Source organism: Furipterus horrens, unplaced genomic scaffold (genome assembly GCF_987537825.1).
Source record: "Furipterus horrens unplaced genomic scaffold, mFurHor1.1.pri manual_scaffold_2, whole genome shotgun sequence".
NCBI lineage: Eukaryota > Metazoa > Chordata > Mammalia > Chiroptera > Furipteridae > Furipterus > Furipterus horrens.
The window spans coordinates 30,052,308-30,078,733 of record NW_028327172.1 but is presented as its reverse complement, the minus strand read 5'-3'; the positions used below and the strand labels follow the sequence as shown (position 1 = coordinate 30,078,733).

Genomic DNA, 26,426 nt, shown 5'->3' with positions numbered 1-26,426 from the left:
TACCTAATGATAAAAGACTGAATGCTTTATCCTAAGGTTGATAAGAAACCAATGGTATCAGCTCTCACCACTCTTATGCAGCCTACCACTGGAAATCTTACCCAGTACAGCAAGCCAATGGAGGGAAATAAAGCATACAAACTGGAAAGGAAGAAACAAACCTAGTCCTCTTTATGGGTGATATAATTTTTCTATGTAGGCAATTCAGAGGAATTATGAAAAATATTGTAGAATAGGTGAGTTCACCAAGGTCTCAAGGTATAAAATCAATACACAAAAATGAAATTTGTTACTATATACTAGCAAATGATGTGTAGAAACCAAAATTAAAGACATAATATCATACACAGTTGCTCCAAAGTAAAAGGAAATACCTACTTATAAATCTAATAGAACATGTACAGGATTTGTATGCTAAAAATTGTAAAACACTGATGAAAAAAATCAAAGAATGAGTAAATAGTGTTCATGGATTGGATGGATCACTAAAATAATTCATCTATATGTTAAACATGTATATCAATTATCCACAAATTGATATATATGTTTAACATAATTCCTGTTAAAATCCCTATAAGACTTTTTATAGAAATGGACAGGCTTAATCTAAAATTTATGTAAAACTGCAGAGGAACTGGAACTAAAACAATTTTGGAAAAGAAGACTATGTGATATGAAGGCTTTCTATATACCTAAAGTAATCAAGACAGTGTTATTGACAGAGTAGGTCAATGAAAGAAGAGAAGACTCAGAAACAGAGCAACTCAGATATAAACAATTGGTTTTTGACAACGATACAAAAACAATTCAATGAAGCAAAATTGCCTTTTCAACAAAACTGTTAGGGAAAATAGGAGAAAAATCTGTGGGACTTATGGTTATACTAAGAGTTCTTAGATATGATGTTAAAAGCACTGTCTATAAAATTAAAACTAGGTAAATTGAATTTAATCAAAAGTAAAATGTTTTGCACTGTGAAAGACTGCTAAGAGGATAAAATACAGCGATAGACTGTGAGAAAATAAGTGCAAACAGCACATCCAACAAAGCCTTATATTTAGAGTATATGAAGAATTCTTAAAACTTAACAGAAAATAAATAAATAAATAAATGAACAAAAGACATAAACGGATTTCTCACTAAAGAAAAAAGACAGATAGCAAATGAGCACATGGGAGGATGGTCAGCATCATTAGCTATTAGCAAAATGCAAATTAAGATCACAGTACAGTAACATGACACACAAGTGACTAAAATTTAAAAAATGACAAGACCAAGTGCTGACAATGATGTGGAGAAACTCATACAATGCTGGTGGGAATGTAAAATAGTACAGCCATTCTGAAAAATCATTTGGCAGTTTCTTACAAAACAAAACATGCACTTATCAGATGACCCTGTAGTCACAGTTTGGACATTTATTCCAGAGTAATGAAAATATACATTCACACAAAAACATGTACACAGATGTTCATAGCAACATTACTCATAACAGCAAAATACAGGAAGCAATCCAAGTATTCTTCAATGTATGAAGAGTTGACCAGACTGTGATATACCTAGGCAATGGAATACCAGTCAGCATTAAAAAGAATAAACTATGGACACATACAACAAACCGGATGGAATTCAAGGACCTTACGCTTAGTGAAAAAAGTCAAGCTCAAAATTTACTTACTGTTTAATTCCAGTTATATGACTTTCTCAGAATTATACAGAACATATTCATAGTTGACAGTGGCAGGAATTGAGGGTGATGGGTATCAGGGAATGGGGAGGAGGTGCAAACACAAAGATATAGTATGATTGTGTTGGTAGTTACACACATTTACATGTGGGTAACATTGCTTACAACTACACACATGCATACACACATACATACATGTGCAATGAATGAAGTTTAAAAAATGGTATAAACTGAATTAGGTCTATGGACCAATTTACAGTAATATACCAGTGTCAGAGTTCTGGTTTTGATATTGGACTCTAGCTATGTAAGGTGGTATTGAGAGAAGCTGGATGAAAAACACAATTGACTCTTTATACTGTTTTTGCAACCGGAAGTCTGTAATTATTTTTTTAGTAAATATTACCTATACAGTGGCCAATGTGGTAGGAATTTTTTTAGCACAAAATAAAGTGGGGTTTTGGAAAGAATGCAAGAGAAGGAATGAAGAGCCGGGAGTTTGAGTTCCAGATGCAACGCGCTCCAAAGCCCAATGTCTTCATCTGTAAAACATGACCGATAAGACCTGCTTGGCATATCCCAGTGAGGTTACTGTCGCAATTTTATAAAATATAAAACATTTCTTTGAATGGAGAAAAGCCCCAAGCTAGCAAGATCCTAAACATGAGACATTTGCAGCCACAGCTGAATTGACTGTTTCAGTAACTTGTGTGAGTCCTAATTAGTTTTCTAAGGAAAACAATGTGTTAATTGACAATGGCTATTGATTAAAATTGATTACAATGCTACAGAGGTGGATTAGTTAGTTCTTCAGAGCTATTCTGTAAAAGAGGAAAGAAGAGGTAGGAGAAAGCACTATGTGAAGATGACAGTGCTTCATGAGAGCTCAATGAATGTTAGCCAGCATAATGATAATTATTATCATTATTATCTTTTGTCCTGAGAGGTTTGGTACTCCAAATACACTATAATCAAACTCAGATCATACATCAACAATCTTAAGCATGCATCTTTCACCTTCCCAACCCATAGTCTTCTTTCTTGGTGACCATAATTAAATCTAAGCAAATTCTTCCTTTGGATCCTCAGACACGTATTGTAATTCTTCTTCAAAAGCCTGTGTATTCACAGCCTTTCTGCCTGAGCTACCAGCCAATAATGGAAAGAGAAAGTGTTCTTAATCAATTTTTACCACCAACCAACAATTATGTCTGCTCACAAGTAATTGCAGTAGTAATGGTAATAGTAGTGCTACTAGTAATAGAAGTAGTACTATTAGGGGTAGTAATAACAATAGCAACAACAAGGTTGAAATAGATTATACTGATGGAACACTTACTAGTTGCAAAGTGCTGTGATAAGTATTTTACCTGTAGTAGTTTATTTAATCCTCACAACTGCCCCAGGAGATGGGTTCTATTATTATCTGCATTGTACATATTAGGAAACTAAGACATAGATTCACTGAGTGACTCAAGTTCGTGTGGCTAGTAAGTGCCTTTTGTGGATAGGTCAGTTCTTAAGTGGAAATTTGGGGCCAGTAGAGAAAAAAACCCAGTCTTCATTTGTGGCATTATGGAATCACTCCCATGTGTCTTGGCTTAGCTTCAGCCACATCCAAATTGCTTCCGGCAGCTCAGTGATGTGGTGGTCACCCCTGATGTCTAGAGTCACAAATCTGAGCTCCCCCATGTACTAATTTTGTGATCCTATGCAGGTTATTTAATGCCTTTTTTTTTTTTTTTTTTGGTCTCAATTACTTCATTGTACAATGAGCAAACTTAACTTCATATGACTGTTGGGATAATTAACTGATATATGCACATTGTTTAGTGCAGTGCTTGGCACTCCTTAGACTCAACAATTACATGAAGGAGTGAGGGTTGTAGAAGAGTTAGGCAATACCAGAGTTGTAGAAAATACACTGTAATTCCTCTCTTCAAAATTAATTTGTTAATAAAACATTATGATCAAACTTATAAACATTACCACCTATTGTGATGTGATTGCCCACAAAGAGGTAAAGATATTCAATTTAATAAAAGTTTCAAGGTGGATGAAATTCATGTGGTATGAAGAGCAGGACAAGAAAGCTTCTTGGCAAGAGTATGGGTACGGAGTGGTGGGTGGAGCCAGGTAGGTGTTCCAACTACATTGGGAGAGTGTATTTTGAGTCAGGGAAACAACGTGACAAAATAGGAATGAACTCGTACATTTGCAGGACAGTGATGGACCACCTCATTAGAGAAGAGGGTTTGCTTTAATAATATTAGGAGATAAGGTGAAGTAGATGTGTTAACTCAATGGGGAGAATCCTTTCACAAGGTACCTGTATATCAAATCATCACACTGTACACTTTAAATATCTTAGAATTTTATTTGTAAATTATGCCTCAGCAAAGCTGAAAAAAGAAGACCAAGTAGGTAAGGATAGCCCAACTTTTGGAAAGTTGCATAAAACAATACCTTGCTTCACACTTTTTTTTTTTTTTTTTTCCTGAAGTGCCCTTCATAGACAATTTTGGCTAAAAAAATTATGACCTTTTTTTAAAAAGACTAGTTCAGGAGTATGTCTGAGAGAGGGCTTTTCTTTTTATTTCTTTCCTGCAATGGACTCTTAGTTCATCTTTGTTTTTCTTATCTGGCATGACCACACTCGCAGGTTTGCAGGTCATTCTGAGTTATGCCTGTTATCCGAGTATAATTATTAGCTGAACACCGTCTTTCACTATAAAATGTTTTGTTTGTATAATAAAATATAAGATCACCTACTTATAACTCTTATCTCTCCTCCCTTGTTACATATTGCTGTGTGGTGGCCCCTATTAAAAATGTTTGTTTGAGCTTAGATCATATCTACTCATTTTTTGTATTCCCAGTAGAGACACTGATAATTCTATATTAAGTGAATTTAAATAAGGAGGTCGGAAAACTTTTGTGGTTGAAGTCCATATTATTGGACTTTTTTTTTATCCCTAAAATCATCTGGTATTGCACTTGCCCACACCAGGTGTTTGATAGGTCTGTAAATTTGATCAGACACTCACAGGGTTATACTATTTTTCGAGTTTGCTGGAGATGACTTCAGCACAGCCTAGAAGTGTGTCCTCATAAATCTTCTCTTCCCGTCTTACAGCTAGCTAACTAATGCATACTTCTCACTGACAATTTGGGTTGGTCTTCAGGCCTAAGAAAGAATTTTCTTCAGAAAAATCGAAGGTGTTAAATCAAGAGTCATGTGTGTCTCACTTATGTGAGGAATTTAATGGACAAAATAAGCTGGTGAACAAAACAGGACCAGAGGCATGGATACATGGAACAGACTGACATCTCAGAGGGAGGGCGTAGGAAGAGATCGGCCAAAGACCATACATGCATATATGCACAGCCTGCGGACACAGACAGCAGTGTGGTGAAGATGGGGGGTGGGGGCTGCATGGAGGGGAGTAAAGGGGTAAAAATGGGGGACATCTGTAACAGTCATGTGTATGCTTCAGTTCAGTTGCATGTGGGTGACTAAAACAGCTCTACTTTGTAGAATTTAACCTTTCTCATTACTGGATCTCTTTTAGGAAATTTAGAATAAAAATTAATGAAGGTACATGATATTTCATTTGTCTGCTACATTGATCTAATAGGACACAAGAGTTAACAAACTATTGAATTTTTAGTTTTGTTCAATTAGTGTTATTTCTTTGGGGTTTTTATCTGGTATTTCAATTCTTGTTTTATAATTTTTTATGATTGAAGAACCCTACTTGATTTTTCTTCTTAAATTTTCTAAAAAGCTATACCAGCAGATGTTAGAGGGATTAAAGAACATAAATTTTCTCATATTGTTTATTTATTTACAGAGTAGTCATTTAGATGACTTTAAACTTCCTGATTATGAACAGAAAGTATAATTACCTGTGAAATCATGATTTCTAACTTGGAATCTTTCAGTCCATTTTGTAGTGTTAAATTGTGTGTCCCCACATCTTTTGGGTTAAGGATGCCACCACTATTTGTATATACAAGGTGTGGCAAAAGTAGGTTTATAGTTGTGAGTACACGGAACAGTTTTTTATTGTGTTATCATGTATTAATTATTGTATTTTTCATATGAACAACTGTAAACCTACTTTTGCCATGCTCTGTAAATAACCATATTACTTCACATTTAACCCAGAGGTTAAATTCTGAACCCTTTGTAAAGGGGATCTATGGAAAATTAGAGTTAAACTGCGGACGGCCCTTAAAGTGTCATGTGAGTACCGCTGTGCCGGCCAACATTCCCTGTGCCCAGTGCCAGCCAGTTCCTCAGATATAGTTGTTGGTCAGTGCTCTTCTGCCAGGCTACACTAACTGTCTTCCTTTTCAATTTCACTCTCTTTGTTCACAAGAAGCCACAGAATCTCTTGTGTAGGTTTGTCTTTTGCTTTTTCTAACCTCAGAGGGAGGACTTTCCAATCTCAGCACCATTGACATTTCGCACCAGTGAATTCTTTCCTGTGGGCGGCTGTCCTGTGCATTGTAAGATGCTTAGCGGTGTCCCTGGGCTATCCATGAGATTTCAGTGGCATGCTCTATCTCAAATCATGATAATAAAAAATATTGTCAAACCCTGTCAAATGCTTCAAGGGGTGGGGAGGACCCCCAGTTGCCCCCTGTTGAGAACCACTGTTTTGGAGCATCTGCAGAAGCCTTTGCTGAACATGGGAGAAACAGTGTCCGTAGAGAAGCACATGTGACTTGTACAGGTTACTTGACTTCTCGACACTCACTTACTTTACCTGCAAAGTAGGGATCGTAACAGCCATCCTTTAGCATTGTTGAGATTTCAACCACATCAGGCATAGGAACGGCCAGGCACGCCACAAGGTCCTGATACATGCTGGTCACTGCCGTTCCTGTGTGGGGAGTTCCAGCCCCCACCCCCCTTTTTTTTTCAACAGCAGTGATTCCAACTTAAGAAAAAGTGTCTCTTTCTTTCCCCCTTTAAACAGAGCATGACGAATGTGGCAGTGGGCAGCACAACTGTGATGAGAATGCCATCTGCACCAACACTGTCCAGGGGCACAGCTGCACCTGCAAGCCGGGCTACGTGGGGAACGGGACCATCTGCAGAGGTAAGCTTGCTGCCGTAGGGGCGCGCTGGGAGCTGCCACCCTGCCTGGGCTCTGGCGTCTCATGTGGCAGACAGCTTTCACCTTTCTGGTGGCTGAGCATGGTCAGGGTTTCTGTCCCTGGTCTGTCAGCTGGCAAGGACACTACCGTGTGTCAGAGAAGAAGAAAAATGCTGTGAGTGTGCTTTTGGGGTCAGATGAAAAAGGTGTATGTGTGGGTCAGGGGTCATGGCTATACAAAGTGATGACTCTGTTCTGCTTGGCCTCTTGGCCTGAGTTTGTAAAGGACACTTTTGATTGCTTCCACTCCCAGTGAAGCTTTGCTCAGAGGGCAAGTAAGTGGTCACTCTTGAGGTCCCTTCTGGGGGACAGCAAAGGGAGGGGGTGAGACTTCCAGCTGCTTTCTGTGTTTGTAGCAGTTCAGCATGTAGTATAAAATTCAACTTCTTCCTTTGGGTTCAGCATTGGGTCTCTGCCTGGCTTCTCTCAGCTGGCCTCTCTCTTTTTTCTCCCCCGCCCCCCTTTCTCATCACCGCATTGTTCCCTCAACATGCCAACCACATTGCTGTCACAGGACTTGGTGCTTGTAGTCCCCTCAGCCTCCATGCTCATTTCTTTCAGTGTCCCCTCATCACACACACTTCATTTGACCATTCTATTTAAAATAACACCCCTGTTACCTCTTAATTCTGTGCCCTATTTTATTTTATTTTCGCTAGCAAAATCTGATAGAACATTGTCCCTTTCTGTGTTTCTGTATTATCTGCCTCACCATTGGGATGGAAGCTCCGTGAGAGCAACCACTTGGTCTTTTCTCCATGCTCTGTCCCCAGCAAATAGAATGGCACCTGCCATATTGTAGGCCCTCATTAAATATGTGTTAACTGACTGAATCAACCAGAGGAAGGAGACACAGTCACATTGGAAAAGAGGCAAAATGTACCCGTAAATCCCTAAAAATAACCCTTCGAGTTATGTATTATTACTACCCTCATAGTAGATGTAACAAAACTGAGACACAGAAAGGTTAAGTACCTTGCCCAAGGACACACAGCACATTATTCTCTACCCATTGATTTTCAACCTGTGTACATGGCATACTGGTGTGCTGCAAGAATTTTTAAAACATGCTATACCTGACTATTTGGTCAGGCACACGACCTCTTTTCCCTTAGATTGTCAATTAAAAAAAAAAAAAAGACAACAGTTAACATAACAATTGCATCCGGTGTGAATGAATCAAAATTATACTTATTTTTTTGTCAGATCGGCCAAAAATATATGTATTTTTGGTGAGCCGAAGAATTTTAGTAATTAATGTGTGCTGTGAGATTAGAAAGGTTGAAAATTGCTGTTCTACAGAGCTCACGTGCTGATGGTGAGAGAGGAACAATCTACAACAAATAAGTCACCATATTTATGCGTTAGATTAGGGGATAATTTTAAAAGATTGATTTTATTCTATTGGTGATCTTGAGGTAAACAGCCTCACACCTGACTGAGAGTATAAATTGGTGAAACTTCCTAATGGAAATTTGACAAAAATCTATCTATATTTATAGATCCGCAGAGTAATGGAAGACTTCTTTTGATTCCATTGATTTTACCTCTTAAAATGTGTTCTGGAAAAGCCCATGCTCTTGATGAGCACAGACAGTGCTGTTTTTGCAGCATTGCTTATATTCATCAAAAAACAGAAACTGCCCAAATAATCATCAGTAAGGGAATGATTTAATTTATTTGACATATCATTTCATGGGATAGAGTGGTTTGAAACTTGAAGTGTATGTATGTGCACACATGGCACACATGTACACTGGGAAATCTCCAAGATATATTTCTGAGAAAAAGGGAAGAAAAATAAATAAAACCAAGTCACAGGACAATACCTATAGCATACTCACATATCTAATTTATTATTTTAAAATGTCTGTACACATATTTATGTGAATGCATAGAAACTAGAAATGCATTTATTGTCTTCCCCTTGGGTGGGTGTGTATGTGTATGTAAAATATCACTCACTTATTGCTATGAATTCTATATTGTGTACATCTCTTATAATGGGAATTTATACATGGATATTTGTGGGGGGGGGCTTAAGTTCCACAAGGCAAATAAATAAACTAGTGCTCAGCTTTTTAAAAAGAAGGCTGAAGCTATTTTCCAAAGCAAAACAAAAGAAAGCATAAACATTCATAGGGTTCCCTGGATTGCCAAGCCTGTTACTGGTAACTGCATGCTGGAAATCTGAGGAGCAACACAGTGATTTGATTTTTATGCATTTTTTCTCAGAATTATGTGGCCTTGTCAAATAATATTAATTGCGCTAATTTAGGGAGTTTGTGTTTGCTAAGCCCTCTCATGCCATTGTGATAAGTAGTCGTTTCACCTTTATGGAATTTGAAAGTCCAGCTGTGGAAAAAATATGAGTTCAAATAATGTTCCTGGTGTCCACAGACCCTGAAAATACATTTTCCTTTGGAGGTTATAAACTAGGGAAAATAATTTTCTTACGGTGATTCTCATGGTCCATTATGTTGAACTCAGTAAGGCGGAGAGAATCCTGTGTTTTGCACATGTTGCTTTAGGAGGCAGTGCAGTGTCATTGAAGAACCGGATGCACAGGTTGGAGAGCTGAGGTTTAGACCCGACTTTATCACTCGGGAGTTGTAACTTCTATAGCTGTATGTAGTAAAACTGGCTTCATACCACCTTATGTGTTATCCTACAACGTTATTGCAAAGGATTGTTAAAGGAATATGTACCGATGAGTTTTAAATTATCAAATGCTATAAAAAGTGAAGCCAGTATTGTTAATGGTACAGTGATGAAGAAGGAAGAGGCAGCTCATGGTTTGCCTGAGGCTCAGCTTCGCAGGTGTTGCATTAAAGAAAAAAAAAACTGAACAAAAGACCCTCTACCTGCAAAATGATTGAGATATTACATTTTGATACTTGCTTTATTGCAATACTCACTTTTTTACAGTGGTCTGGAACCTAACCTGCAATGTCTCAGAGGTCTGCCTGTACCCAAATTTGTGTCTGTTTCAGGGCATACATTTTATAGTTGTCATTTCCACCTGTAACAGAAACAGTTACAGAGGGTGGTGGACAAGGATCACCAGACACCTTCAACTAACTCTCCTTCTTCCTTCTTCCTTTTTCCTTCTCTTCTTCCTCCTCCTTCTTCTCCACCTCCTCCTCCTCCTCTTCCTTCTTCTTTGTCCTCGTCTTATAAGACCTTCTCTAGACATGGTGTTGTTGATAGAATTGACATCTGGATAGAAATAAACACTGTTCCCACTTCTATTAACAAGCAAAATACAAGGCAGCAGTTTCTCAGACAATACCAGTTGGTGTGAATTCTCTCACATGGACTTGCCTATACTGGCTGATGCCCATGTGAGGAGTTTTTTGGTTTTCTCACATGAATGGAAAATACCAGTTCAGCTTCAACAATAGTAACAAGTTTGTATGTGCAAGGTACCTTGCTGGGTGTGTTCTCGTATGTTATCTCATGTAGTTCCCACCATAACCATCGGAAGTTGACAGCGTTACTCTATTTCACAGGTAAAACTTAAATAAGACAGAGTTGAATCTGATTTAACCCAGTTAGTATGACTGTCTTTAGTGTCTTCCCTCTTCTCCCTCCTTTCCTTTTCCTTTATCTCTTTTCCCTGTTTCCTACCCCTTTTCTTTTCCATTTCTGCTTTCACTTCATCTTCCTCTCTGGCTCTTCATTTGTTCATCTTTTAACATGCACACTCTGTCTCTTTGATATTCTGACTAGGGACTGTTAAGGGAAGAGAGAGTGCAATGACAATCTAAAGTTTTTTTAAAAATTTGCTGACAGTTTTATAAAACAAACTAAAGTACTTTTGAAAATAGGCCATAGCTGTTGCTAAATATTTTGGCATTTGGGCTTAGGTGAGCAAAACATGTGCAAACTGTTTGAAATCGGATTTGCACGGCCTGCTGTGAGGGTTGGGCTGTCTGGGGGAGGGTGTTTACCTGCTGACCCAGTCCTGTGATAACCTGGGACTGAGGGTGGGCTTTACCTAGGCCGTTGTCAGTAAGTAGCTGATAAACTAAGCCTTCTTTGCTCTTGCCTGTCTTAGGGGCTGAATGTGATGATCCTTGAAGATGTTTTTTTCTGAATGACTGATAATATTGACATGTATTCATAAACATACTGTGAGTGTGAATTCTGTGTCTGGAACCTAGTTTCAGGCACCAAAAGAACAAAAGACAATTAAGATGGACCACTGGAGATTTCACCACTTAGGGTGAAAAAAGGACTTAGCAAATGCTTTCAACCCAATAAAACAATTTACAAAGGGATATTATCTCATGGAAAGAGGCTTACATAGAATTACTTCTAACATAGAGCCACGTGAGAGGCATTTTAGGTGTTAGCTAGGATTCCTTTGTTTTTGAGTAAGAGAAATCTACCAGCAGGAGTGGTTGTGTAACTTGCAGAGCCCAGAGGAAAATGAAAGTGGGATCCTTGTTCAAAAACTAGGAAATACCTGCTGTTTAAAGGTAATAAAATGTAATGTTTTATCAATTCTTCTGTGGTCTCTTTCTCAATCTATTGTGCTTTTATTTGCTATTTAATGTCTCTTCCCTGGCCATGGGGATAGTCTTGGAGTAAGTGTAGACTGTCAGAGGAGCTTCAAGCCAATCCCTCCACTTGGCACATGCACGTGACCCACGGACTACAAGGCTTCCCTCTGCCCTGACTAGGGTGCTCTGACATGGCTGGGACAGGGAAGGTGAGTCAGGTAGCTTTCCTTCCACCGCAGTCCACGGCAGATGGGCAGCCCCAATAGACTGTGGTCTCCCACCAGTTCCCTCATCACCCACAGAATGCACCCGAGTGCTGCCAGCCATGGGTAGGGATGACACAGCTATGTTCCACCTGGACACACCCAGAGCGTGTAGTGTCCAAACTCAACTCTCCTTGTGCCTGTGCACAGGGCCCTGCTGGGTGGGAGGGAGAGGCTGTGAGCGGTCAGGGGAATGGGGAGCTGAGAACCCATCCTAGAGACACAGGCAGGCATTGGAAGGTGGGGCTACACATGAGCTAAGGCTCCAACCCCCCATCTCATGCTCCAGTGTCCCACGGGACCTCACATATAAAACACAACTTTAAAGATAAAATTATTGAGAACTTTAAGACGGTGACCGCAGAGCGTTAAGCTCCATATGTTGGTCCCTGTGCGTGAACCCCTGTATGTTGGACACTGGTTGCATGCCTGTGAAATTGGCGGTGTCTGCTGGCATTGACAAGCTTTCGAGGTGTGTCATAGAACCTGAATGCAAAAAGGTGACTGGGATTTAGAAACAGATGGCTGCTGGAGCTGTAGGGCTGATAATGCTCTCCTTCTGTCTCCTTCCCGCTTCTCTGTGGGTTGGCTTCACATTTCTCTCTCTTTTTCAAAAAAGAATCAGAATTATTTACGTGAGAAATCAGAGCCAAGGAGTTTTTACATAAAAGCAAAAGGCTGCCTGGGACACAGAGGTACTTAAGCTGCTCAAGCCTTCCCCCCAAGCTGAGGAAACCACAGCCCGCAAAGGCAGATATGCAAACTGACTTCCATGTCCAGTCTGCATTGCTAACAGATGACTGGCTTTCAAAGGAAATCATTACAGTAAACTTCAATTCACTGTCTGGTTTCCTGGAGCCAGGGGTGAGTGTTTGTTCCAAGGCACTTCAGAGTCTTGCAGTGCTCTGAAGTTCCTCATTGTGAGCGTGATGGCATTGAGGTGCCTATAGAGATTCGTGGCTTCCTAGTTTCTGTTTGATGGGATGCTGGGTGAATTGTTCAAGAAAGATACAGAAAGTCAGGAACAGGAGGCAAGAAGAGGTTTGATATAAACAGAAAGATTAATACGACAACTCATGTTAAAGATGTAAATGAAATCCTGGATTAAATAAGTAATATACATCTCTCACACGCACAAAGATGCTTTCGGAGACTCACAGGCAATAGGGGAGGAAGAGAAAGCTAAGTTGTTTTAATAAGATATCACTGATGATAATAAAATTGATAAACTGCTGCACTGTGAATCAGAGAAGATGGTATTTAAGGATTTTAAAGCAAATAGTAAGGGGAATAAGGAGAGCCTTTGGCAAAAGTACTTAACAGCACTCTAGACATAGACTTCAAATGTGGTTAATGTAATGAGGAAGAATTCAGGAAGATTCCATCTATAATTCTGCCTTTAGGTGTAGAGACAACTGTTAGCGAGAAGGGGTGAGGTTGACACATTGTAAGATGACTTGACCCATTATGAGGCAGGTCCTTTGTAAACAGGTATTCATATTGATAAACAGGTAAGACTTGTGAGTTTATTTCTAAGAGTACTCTTCTGGTTATAGAGCAATTTCATAATATTTTGAGGAAGCATTTGAAACACTACCTTACATCCAATTCTTTCATAAAGCTAGAAAGCAGGAAGATTAGAGGTAGCTCAGGATTAGACCCTGTCAATAAGAAACATTTTTGCACCAAATATGCACTACACTTCTAGCAATTAGACGCACTGAAAATTTCCCACCTGTAGAAGATGATGTGGAAAGATGTCCCTTTGGTGTACTTTTTTTCAGGATCACATTGAAACAATTGGACCAAGTCAGATGAATATAAGAAATGTGACTTTCAAAAAGTTTTTATGACTATTAGGTGATTTAGCCACACAAAAATAAAGACAAGACTCATGTGGGTGTGGGTGACAAAATGCTTTTTAGTTAAGTTCAAGCAGTTACCAGAAAGTGTTCTTAACACAGGGATACAAATTTTGACATATATGGGTAAAAAATAATTTGTCAGGAATATGCAGAACAATACCGCCCTGCTTAAATGCCATGCTTAAATATGTGTAGACCCAAGGAGGGGACTACAGAATGAAGACACAATTTTCTCCTAAACGAAAACTATTTCCTACTGAATAAATTCTAAACTCTTGAGCATTCAAGATGCTATAACAACTTGGTCCCATCTGAATATTTCCATCCTCCTCTAATACAATCTCATCTGTCCCCATTAACTCACCATTCACACTCAGGGTTAGCGAGCCATTCTTCTAAAAGGCCAGCCAAGATGATCTCAAGCCCCCTTCCCTTTATTGGGGATCATTTACTATAGTGGAGCAACCTTTCCCATGCTCCTCTTCTTCCGATTGAAATCCTATTCATCCTTAGCCCAGTTCAAATCCCATTTTCCCTTGATTTCTCAGAATACATTTTCTCTTCTCAGTCTGATTATGGTATTTAATGTATTATGCCTTATTAAAATTTGCTGTTTGACTTTCCCACTAGTATACGACCATGTGTGCTCAGTAAATATATATTGATGCAAAGAGAGAATTGGCCTGTTTATCTGATACAAATCAACTCTCCTCTGTGGCCTTTGATGTATTAATTACTACTGATTCTCACCACCATTCAGAAAATCAAATAAATATTAAAATTGTAAAGTAGATGCTTAAATCATATTTATCTTAATGTTTTAGAAAATCATCAATGGACCTGCTGTTTAAGTTCAAAGACATTATCTATTGTACATAGAATATGAATATTCGTTTATTCTATTTTGTTTTATTTCTATAGATACTGAATGTGCCCCAGGGATACTGAATATCCTATGGATACCAAACATAATTATGTCAGAATTGATCAAATCCTTTAGCCTAATTTAAGAGGTAAAGCAGCCCAACTGTGACTTCTTTTTTGCATTTATTTTTGCATTGATTTGCATTTATTTTTTGCATTTATTTCAAAATCTTCTTTATTTGGCCCCCTTTTATTCTCATTCACTTAGTTACTCAGCAATCTTAATATAGGTTGGGATAGAACTAGAAGGCAGTTAACATGCTGGGCAGCCAAAGCAAGAAGGGAAACACAAGTTATTAAAGACATAAGTCTGCCCTTTGTGTTCTAAGAGACTTCCATAGACACCCATCCATCCCAGTGTGGCATGTGCTGTTGAGTGGGACATTGTCTTTTCACATTGTGTTCTGGATCCACTGTGACTGGGGGAAACATTTACGAGACTCACATCAGTATTCCATGATGTGACTCAAAACAGCATGGAATCCATCCCTCTGCTGGTCCTTTAATTTTCAACCACAGGTAAACTTAAGATCACATTATTTCATAAAATTGGAATGTTACTCTGCCACAGCCTTTTGGAGGTTTGGAGTGATAACATTTTCCTCTCTATTCCTATAGGTTGGAATCAGTAGAAAGTAGATGTGAACCACTGTGGGAATTGCGTGTTGCCTTTATTGTCATCTTTCTGGGACAGTCAGGCCCCACTTTAGGGCTCATCCTTTCAGTTGTAGGGTTGAAACTGGAAGAGAGGATGCAGGGATCTGGTCAGATCTTTGGTCCAGTATTGGCACAGAGCTGAGAAAATCCGGGGATCTCCGTATGCTGAGAGCAAGGGTCTGAGAGAGGATGTGGCTTACATCATGCTGGAGCCATGGTCTAGGACACACTGTGCCAGTCTTCATCAAACTTGCCAATCAAACAGCCATCCTCATAAAGGGAAAAGCTATGACGTGGGTACAAAAACAGAGAAACCTTACTGTTCCACTATCATTTTCTCCTGAGGGCTGGAAAAGATAGCATGGTAGGCTCTCACACCCCCACTGCACCAGCTCCAAAAATGTTTACCTGTTTTCTCATTATTTATTTATTTATTTATTTTGAATCTTCCTGAGGATATTTTTATTGATTTGAGAGAGAGAGACAGATATTGATATGAAAGAGAAACATTGATTGGTTGCTTTCCCATAGGCACGCCAACCTGGGATCAAACCCGCAACTTTTCAGTGTATGGGATGATGCTCCAACTAACTGAGCTACCCTACCAGGGCAATGCTTACCTATTTTAGATGCACTATTACTAGTAATAATAAAAGTAGCTTGGTAGTAATGTTAGCATGAGTATTTGTGTATCTGTTTCAGTGTTCAGCAATGTTTACATAACTTCAAACCTGGCAAATTCACCATCATGCAAATGCTTACCAACAACCCTGTTACTAAATTTAAACATGGATGTATTTGTTATACTCCTAAAAGGGTGGGCAACACTTTATAATAATGACTTAATTATAAGAGAAGTAAGAGTCTCTAGACCCAGCGAAGATTATTATGATTAAAGTTTAATGATGTCTTCTTTGAAAAATGTGACTGAAACTAGAAAATGAAACTGATTGTTATCAAGAGATATTATGTTCATCAACTTACTAAAGAACTGCAGGCCGAGACAGCTCTGTTACAGCCTTGAAACCAACAACAGTTCATGGCAAGACTGGGGCAAGGGTAGGGGGCTTGTGTGGCACAAAACACAATATATTGGTTGAGTTATTTTGGCTTAACAAGGCTGGCCTTTATAGAGTCTAGTCCTGGCTATTAATATTCTGGGGAAAAGAAAAGAATCTCTCAGATGCAGTTAAAGCACTTTCCATCACTTACCAAAGTCAGTGCTTACCTTTTCAAGTTTGCAGCCCAGTGGACAGTAACTACATCCCTAGGGGCTTAAAGGAAACATGTTAAACCAGCTTGTATCTCAGCAGACATGGAGATCTGACACTTAGACAAGTGCTGATTCTTTTGAATGCATTTTGAGGTTGTTGCACTTTGGTGAGTTACATAGATGTTTGTTACCCATAATTGTCACATCTGAAATGACTCATGAGATTAGCAGAGCCGTATAAATATATATCAGTCAATTTTATTTTAAAATAGGCTACTGAACATTGACTTTCTGTTGAGCAATCAATATAAGACTGTATTTCATTCCTAAATAACAATTCTCAGTGGACCAGGAAACTTTCTTTAGGCAATATTATTGAAAGATGTTGTAGTCAATCTCTAGGCTATCTGCTGAATTCTGATCTGTTTTTGGGAGCTATAGTTCACAAAATCTTCAAAGTCTTTAACAACTAGAACTATTCTAGAACAGTGCCAGTTATACTGGACATGCCCATAGCAACTCAGAACAACAACAAGAACTATAGTACGTGATTGGCTGCCATATTTTAAGGCAAGGGTGGCTTCAGTAGATCTGGTCCCTTTTAATGACTACTGTGCAACTAGCAGTCAGGAGCCTTGGTCAAGTGCTGTTGCTGAATCTGCCTGGGCCAGATACTTCTTAATACTTAGATACTTCCCTTGACTCCATTCTTTATTAAGGAAACAAAGGATCAGTTGAAAGAACATTTACAAAGAATGTTCAGATATTCACATAACTGGGGGGTAGTGCTAACTGCAACCATTCCTTTATGGGATATTGGTGGAATGCTTAGCTAGCAGCAACCAGTAAAATGTGCTGTGGTTAGCACTTGCCTGCTTTCACCTTGCTGTCTCACCCTGTCCCCTACATGATGATGTGTTTCATCATGCATGTTCCTTTGTTTTATAGAATGAAGTTACATATGCTCATGGCAGAGTGCCTCAGCTCTGCTGACAACTGCTCAAAGCTTCATGTGTAAAATACAGCTGTCTTCTGTCACAACCACACTGAATTTCATGTCTGTTTCCTTTGCTTTGGCCAGATTTCTATGTGCATGGTTATTGCCAGGGCATTTGGGTCACACCTTGTCCTGTGATAATGAACCAGTCAAGTGACCTCTTCTCGTTACTCATTTCCTCATCTGTTAATAGACGTAATGACACTTTCAAATTCCTTCTCACTCTCAGCTCCTAAATGGAAAAAACTGTAAGGTAAAATGGATAAGACATATGAAGCTACTTGTGTAAGGCAAGGAAACACAGGCACGCTCCAAACTTTCAGTGGGTCCAAGGCAGTAAATTCTTATGTATTACTCATATCACTGTTCACTAAAAGTCAATGATTAAGTGGAGGGTGAGCTCCACACAGTAATTAGGAACCCACTTCCCTTTCATCTTGTGCTGTGACCTCTTCTTGGTTCTCAGAATCCTTACCACTCCATTTGCAGATGGGGAGCCTATGCTCTGACTCACCTGGCCTTGGGCAGAACTCAGTCCATAGCTACATCTTACAATAGAGCAGAGTGTTCGTGTGCTTGGGAAGGAGGGGAAGGCACAGGTGTGTGTGGGCTCTATCACTGTGCAATGTTGCTGCTGCGAATGAAACTGAGTGAAAGTGGTTGCATTGTTATTTGTAGAAAACAAAACTCTGTATGCAATTCTGAAGTGAATTCTAGCTGGTGCACCATGAAGATCACTTGTGGGCTCCCAACTACTAGGTAGACTGGGAGTATTCAGGGCTTAAGCATTTCTCCACTTGCATGAACTCATTCCTTTCAGCCCTGTCATTACCACTTCTATCTAGCTTACCCAAACTTCTGATCCTGCCAGTTTTTAGAGAAATTAGAAACTGCTTTAGAGTCACTTGAAAGTAGTGTAAACAACTCAGAATCATTAAATATCCTTTGCGTAGAACTGCCAGTGACAAGGTAAAGTAACTCTCCACCTATGCCCCAGGTCATTAATAATTCTATTAAATAATGGAATCCTACTTGTTGATGTGACAATTCTCTTTCTGTGCTTAGTGATCATTCTTCCCCTAGTTGGTGAATTTTCTACTTTTAAATTTAGAACAGAGAAATCATCCATCGGGTCCCTTGCATTATGTTCTTGTATCACCTTACTCATTTGGAGATAATAGCTTTTTTTTATTGTGGTGTATTCTGAAAGATATTGGGCAGGGGTAAGGCAAACATTCAAGTATTTATTTAAATCTAGTTTAACGATAGTTTTAATTTTATTTAGGAATAATGAACTAATTTAAGATACTTTTTTGTAGGTACATTATTACAATTTCATAAAATGAATATTTGGCTTATATAAACAGCTTTATAGGTAAGGGTGGATTTCTAGATATTCCTTAAAAACATAGTCTGCGTTTGGCATTGTGACTAGATGAGACTGGAACATGATTTTGATTCAGCTTCCAAGACTATTTAAAAGTAGGAAACAGTCTGACATCTAGATGGAAAACACTTTTGCTTTGCAGAGGTTTACACAGGTAAGGATGTCGAGCCTTGGTATATTCACTTACACTATCCCTTTGAAGTTTGTATTAGGTAGAGAAAAAGCCAGGTATAACAAATTTCTTTAAAAAGGGCTTGCTTTATGTGTAACAAAGCAAAACACACAGGTGCATACACATGCGCCTGCTCTGATATTAGAAGATGTGAAGGCTCTAGAATAGCATCGACCAGCTGAGATATAATTTAAAGCACACATATTATTTAAAAGTTTCAAGATGCTGCCTTAACAAAGGTTAGAAGAACTATGCTCAAAACATGCCAATTCAGACATTTTAAGTGCTCACCAGCCACCTGTGGTTAGTGGCTGCCTGTCCAGCTGCTCTAAATCCTTCAGGGCAGGTTTCAGTTAAGAAGCAATTAATAGGGCACACTCACTTGCACTCCTAAGCACACTGAAGAGATCCTTGGAGAGGTAGCAGGGAACCTTTCAAGTAAGAAATGGTGCTTTTCCTGAGTTTCTTTGCTATATTGAGCGGCCCAGGTCTGGCTTTCAGTTGAATGCGAAACTGTAGTGTTCATTAAGCAGACGGCTGGAATCCATAGGCCAGGATTTGAGAACATCTAATTCCTTCTACAGTATAGCATTTCCTGTCTCAGGATGGAATTTCATCATAAAGTCAGGTATTGAATAGAAATGAGGAGCATTCATCAAAACTCAAATTATACTCAGATAAAGAGAATTAAAAAAAAATCAGCTCTATAGCATTTACTTTGGTTGCATTTCAAGATCAATTTCATATTAAAACAATTTATAAGATAGCAGACATAGTACTTTTCATAATAACCTGTTCAGTTTGATGATGCTTATCAACTTTCAATAGTCACATGTTATGCAGTCTCTTGTAATAGCCATTAGCTAGAGGAGAGCCATGCATTCCTGAAGATAGGGAAACATGGCAATTTGTGGATAATTATCTGACACACTTAAACACTAAGTGTGATGATACTTGAATGCTGAATTTACAGATAATAAAACCTCATTATTTTAGACCCGGATAATTTGGAATTTGTAATCATTTGATTGAAATTGAAATAGCAAGAGGCAGCCTCAAACATTGTAAATAAAAGGGCTTTTGAATGTGACACTCTTGAAATTAAATCCCATCTCTGACACGTACTTTGTGATCTAGAGCAAATTCTCATAACTTCACTAAGTTAGCTTGCCTGCGTAAGGAATAAAAGGAAATGACACAAACTATATAGTATACGTCACCACCCGTCTTTTCCAGTTTGGCCGCATTCCAATTCATTCAGCACACTCCCAGAAGGAGTGATTCTTGGTGGCACTCCTGCGGGTAGGATGACAGAGTGGTGAATGGCATGGCTTTGGGAGCGAGCTAGACAGCTTGCTTGGAAGTCTGGCTCCTCTTCTTAGCTAACTGTGCCATCTTGGACTAGTCACTCAATCAATCTGTTCCACACTTTTACAACTGGGAAAATAATTGTATCTACCTCCATGGGTTGTTTGGGCAATAAATAGGGTGCTTAAGTTGCTACCTGGCTTATAGTGGGTTCTACTGAGTATCTAGCTGTCTCCCCTGTGACTCTATGCTGAAGACCCTCCCATGCTTCCTCATGACTTTCAGGATGGAATTGGCACTTACACTGGCCTTCCTGGCTATGGTTCCCACCTACCTCTCTAGCCTTATTTTCTGACACTTCCTCCCCCTTCAGTCAAACTACCTACAATGTCCAAGTCTTCCTAGCTCAGTGGTGAAGCGAATGGATTTTTGGTGCCAGTCTGCTGGGTTCAGAAGTGGTCTCTAGCACTTGGCAATTTCATGACCTTGGAAATTTCTTAAACTTCTCTGACTTGAGGGTTGAATAATGTGCTTGTATCTATTATGTTCTCAGTAACAATGTCCTCCCTTTGAATGAAATACATTCCCCCTCTTTTTTTTTTTTTTTGGCCTCTGCTTATTCTTCAAAATGCAATTTCAGTGTTACCTCTTTCAGGCAATTGTCTTTCACCCCTGCTCTGTGTTCCTGCATATCTGTTTTTCTTGGCATTTATCACACCATGCTGTAAGTGCTAAATTGCTCAGTCTATCCCCCTCACTGGCCTGGGAGGGCAGACAGCATATCCTAGTCACCTTTGCGTTCTTAAATCTTAACACAAAGGGGTTATTTAATAAATGTTCATTGAGGAAAATAAGTAATGAAACAGTCATGGAGATTAAGTGAAATAACTTAGGTCTACTATTTGGCATATAGTAGAAACCCAGGGAACACTAATTTCTTTTCCTTTAAAATTCACTTTTAGGTATCTATATCCTGTGGAAAAGGGATTTATCCTTTACTGAGAAGATTAAGACAGTCAATAAATAAAGTTCCTGCTGAAAGCACAAGTATTCTACATTTGGTGTCTCCAAAGGATGTGACTTCGGTCACCAGAGTAGTGACTGAAATGATTTGGTGCACCAGATTTAATTATTGCATTTAACATAAAATGTATTTTCTTTTTAGTCAAAGACTATTGAAGCAATATAAATATAAAACTCTAAAGAAAGTGTGACCATTTACCCCAAGCCCTCCCCTGTGATGACAGTACCAGCTAGCATAGATTGAAAACTGCAAGCTAGGCATTGTGCTAAGAGCTTTACAACGTATACCTCATTTAAGTCACACCAGTTCTCTAGGAAGAAGGCAGAATTATTCTCCCCATTATATATATGAGGAAACTGAGGCTTAGAGAGGATGATCGAGGCAATTAGCTATGTAGTGTAGACCAGGAAGAGGTTAGATAAGGAGAAAGGATTGTCGTAATACTGGAGTTGTCATGTGTTTGGGTACCAAATTGTCATATGGATACAAGCTTGGAGAATGCTAAGACTTTTTTTCCGTGGAATATAGGCCATGTGGAAATAGTAACACTTCTCTTGAGAGAATTATAAGAAAGCAGACTTTTGGGGCACAAGCAAAAACCTAATTATTGCTGTGTGGTGGAAGGAGCATTCTCTGAAGAAGATGAGGATTTAGGGAAATTTCGTTTCCCATCAGCTGAAGTTTTAGAAGTCATAGCCCACATCTTTGGGAGAAAAAGGAGCAGCAGGAGGGAGAGAGGAAGCAGCTGACCCAACATTGAGTTTGAACTGAGATTGATCCAGGGGAGGGTTGCATTTGGAGTGATAGAAGCGTATGGGGCCTGGTTAATTAATCTCAGTATTCCAAGGTGGTTTGTGAGGTAGAGTCAGAGGAATGATCGCTGCAGAAACTGGATTACAGACCATTGAGGAGAGAAAATGAAGCCAGCTAGAGTAGAGAAAGATACCTATTGTTTTTGCCACCCAGCATTCTTATACTCTGCCGGTAACCATTCCTGGTTTTCCTTCCAGGAGCCCCGCCGCCTCAGTTTCCGTTCATGTGGTCCTAGAGTGGGAACCCATAATGCTTCCCTGAGATAATTCAAGCAGTGCATTTTCCTGGCCAATATACTACTAAGATTATATACTACAACTACGTATAATGATAGAATGGTAACTATGATTTACGTAGCAATTTAACTGTTATCAATGTAATTTTCACTCTGTTATTTCCCAGATATCCCTGAGAGAGATTCTATCTTCTACCCGGCTTTATAGATGATGAAACTGAGTTTAAAGAGGGGAAGTAACTTACTCGAGACCTCACAACAAAGACATACTAGTGCTCAGAGTCAAATATAGTTTCTCTGAATACAGACTATACTTTTCTTCCAATGTACCGATCATAAAGGCTACCAGATACTGTCATATCCAACTGGTGGCACTCATGAGAATGTAAGAGTGGGCTATTAATGATGTCATTGGTACAACAGGCATAAAACAGTACCATATTAGACAAACTTTGGTAGAATGTGTGGTCAAACAAGAATATGTCAGATGTTTAAAATCAGGGAAGTTATGGTCAAAACAACACCAGTCTTAGTTGGGGAGAGAGGTGTTGGGAGGTTTGAACAAGTTATTGTAACAAGCTGACAAATGAAGGTGGGCAGACACTAGTGAGATAAATAAGATCAGAGGTTTGTGTAGCAGGGCAGTATGAATAAAAAAGAGAAAACCATGGATGGAGAAGGAGCAGTGTGGACCAGTAGTGACAAAGGGCATAGCAAGTATATGAAACTCTCCCTCTCTACCAACTACCAAAATTGCCAAAGAATTGTGGGCCACTGGTCTATGCCAAGAATTTCTTTTCATAGCATAAGGCAATGAAAATAATAAATGTGCCTCTGTGAAGTCAGCATATGTTAAATGTAAGACTAACTGTGAGACTAAACGAAACATTCCTAACGGTACCTGAAGAAATTGTAACAGAAAAAAAAAGCCATTTCCTTGCTATTTAAGAAATTGCGTTATGGAAATTCCACCATCAGAATGAATTAATAGATGGCTTAAAAAAATCACTGCCCAGCAAACAAACACATACATTTTATATATTGAGTAAGGTTACTATTAAAACTACATTGGCTCAGTTTAAAGGAGAGGAACTTGGCATGAGGGAAGCGGGTGGGTGAAAGGGGAGCTTTAAAATTGGGCAGCAGGAGAGCACGCGCATGCCCAAGGCAGCTGGAGTGTGTTGTACGTCCTGGATATTCACCTTGTCCACCAGCCATTTCCCGCAAGCTCAGACCAGGCCTGTCTTTGTTGCTAGCTCCGTGGTTATAAAGGTGACAGACACACTGGTGATCACTGGTGAAAAGACCAACAAACTGAACTGTGCTGTCTGGTTGGTGAGCTTCCTCTTTGCAGTTAAGTGGCATTTATATATTCTCTCTCCTCTTCACAGTGCATTTCACAGCCATTTCTGAAAGAGCCCAGCTGTGCTGAGATGGCCACTAGGGGGGATGCCATGTGATTGCTTGCAGCTCAGGGACATCTGAGAGCAGCTGAGCAAGCCCTGCAACCTTGAAACACTCGTTGAATTCCTTTCCAGAAGCACATTCCTTCACTTTTCTCTGACATGAACAGGAGCACAGGGAACGGTCACAATCTGAAATGACAGACAGGCTGCCCAGAGGGGGACTAATTTGTAGAGGAAATGCAGTCTATAAATTAAGAACCAAGAGACTAAGAGCCTGATGGACTATCTCAAGGTCTCTAATAAAGCCTAGTGGGAATGTCCTTGGTAAGGGGGTAGATGGGTCTTTGAGGAATGGTTTGGGGTGCTAGCCCTTTCCCCGCCACGGTTAGCAGGGGTTTACATTGCATTTGCCTGGGCACAGTAGCTGAACTTCTAAGTCTAACACTGCAGCTTTCTTAAGTTTGTTGATCATCAGTGCTCTTCAGACTTCCTCTATTTCCCAGGAAAGTAATTGCCATGTTCTTTTAGCGGCTGGAAAACAGAAGAGTTCTCCTTATGAAACCCTCAGGATATATTGTAAGGCAAATAGGCCTTTCTGCTTGGATCATCTACAACAGAGCTAACAATTATACCTCAAGTTTGATAGCAAAATAGCTTTTATGAACTAGATTGGGATGGAGGAACTGAAATACAGTTGACAAGATCACATCCAGGCAAACATCTGGGGTGGGGTGTGGTGGGGAGGAAACCGCTTCAGTATCTGGGAAACTAGAAATGAAGACTTGTAGTTTCTTCTCATACATTTGTATAGTAATCAATCTGTATCTCCTTTCCTGTTTTCTAAAGCGATATGATTATTGTGTTTCCTGATTGCACATTCTATTCTTTCTGTTTTTGTATTTGTTTGGCAAAAAATTCTAGCAAAATAAAATTTAGAACATATCCAGTTTCTCTAAATAGGTCTTACTCTCTTGTGCTTATCTGTCCAGATTCATTATTGAGCTTTCCAATGAGGATCATCACCCTCTACTCTCTTTACTTTCATGCTTTTGTACTTGCTGGTATTGCTGTTTGAATTTTCTTTAGGTTTTAACTGTTGAGGAAAATTTTCCTCCTTTTTAAAGAATCAACTCTAGCCTTACCTTCTCACTGAGGACTTTCCCTGTTCCCCTAGCATTTAAACATACTCCTTTTCTGCTGCCATTGCAAGAAATTCTTACCTCCTTGTCAACACTTAGCATATTTATTGCATCTCCTCCCTTTGTAGCTGTCTCCTCCATTAGGCCATGATTCCCTTAAAGGTAGCACTACTATCTTTCTTATTGTCATAACCTAGTATAGTGTGTGGTACATAAAGAACACTCAATGAATGGATGTTCGTTATAAACCATTCATGTTTATGGCATTTATTTTTCCAAGGTTCCTTAGTTTATATCTATATGATATATAATTTTTACCTCTACTGGACAATCTCTGTATTATTATATTATTATATCTTGCTGAAAACCTAAGAGAGATGTATAAATAGGGGGACTCGAACACACAAATGCTACATAGAATGGATTTACTTCTGTATTATGCAGTTAACTAACAATCAGAAGTGAAAAACTGCTGACCTGAAGCTAAGTAGAAAGCACATCCCACTGGGTTGCCCTTCGTGGTGACAATTAAGATCTAGAAGGCAGATCTACTGTTGAGTCTACTAATGTTGGCATTTTTCTTCTTTCAAAGGTAATATAACTCTTCACTTTGGCCTCAGAAAGATACAACTACTTTAATGCCATTGTTAGAGATACATAGGAAACAGGGAGGAAATGATTAACACCCTTAAACATTGATTATCTATTATAAACCAAATACTGCACTAGTATTTATAGATTCAAGATGAATAAGATGTCTTCCCTGCCCATGAAGTTGTTATAATGTATGATGGGTAAACTTTTGATGCCTTTACAATTCTATTGTACTTTAAAGGAGGTATCACTAGAAAGCAAAGTGGGAGTGACTTGCTGTTACAAGGAGTCAGGAAAGGCTTTACAAAAGAGGTCACTTTTTTTTCTGAGTTTCAAGGGACAAGTAGGAGTTTGCCAAATGGATATGAGGAATAGACATTTTGGGCAGAGGAATAGCATGAGCAAAGTTATGGAGGTACAACTGCTCATGATCTTTTTGGGGAAGAGAGTATGATGTGATGATGGCTGGGGGACTAGGTTAGTGGAAAGCAGAAGATGAAGAGAGTTTCAGGAAGTGTCCAAGGGATTGGCTGGGCCAGTATCTAGGAAGTCTTGAATGCTCACTTCTAGAGTTTGGACTTCAATGCCTATGGAGCTGAAGAATGAGATGTTCACATTGGTATTTTACAGAGAAAAGAAGATAGAAAATACCACGGATGACTTTCTCAAGACCCTTGTAGTTAAAAGACCATTATTTTCCTGATTTCCAGGATTTCGCTTACCTAGCTCTTGGGAACCCAGCTTATATCAATGAAGCCATTGACCCTACTTAGTAGATTGGTTTTTAAGTTTAATTTAAATAGAGTTGTCCTTACCATGTGCTTAGAATGGAATAATATGTGGGCAATAAATTCTGAAATGTAATTTATATACAATTACAATTTACACTGAATCCTTTAACCTTTCTATAAACTACAGCTCAGCATGGTTTCTCAGTTCATTTAGTCAACAGATATTTACTGAGTGCCAAGACTTGTTCTAGATACAGTGAAGATAGCAGGAAACCAAACAGACTAAGTCCCTGCAGTTGGGCAGTTAGATTGTGCAAATAAGTAATTAAGTATAT

At 39.1% G+C, this 26,426-nt stretch overlaps 1 protein-coding gene across 2 annotated transcripts in view; it reads left to right on the top strand.

Moving 5' to 3' along the window:
- The window catches only part of NELL1 (neural EGFL like 1), a 755,205-nt gene that overhangs the window by 456,646 nt on the left and 272,133 nt on the right, over positions 1 to 26,426 (top strand). For both annotated transcript variants that reach the window (XM_090263151.1, XM_090263150.1), the window contains one exon: positions 6,676 to 6,798. In XM_090263151.1, coding sequence (XP_090119277.1) covers positions 6,676 to 6,798 — 123 coding nt within the window. The remainder of the gene's footprint in view (positions 1 to 6,675; positions 6,799 to 26,426) is intronic.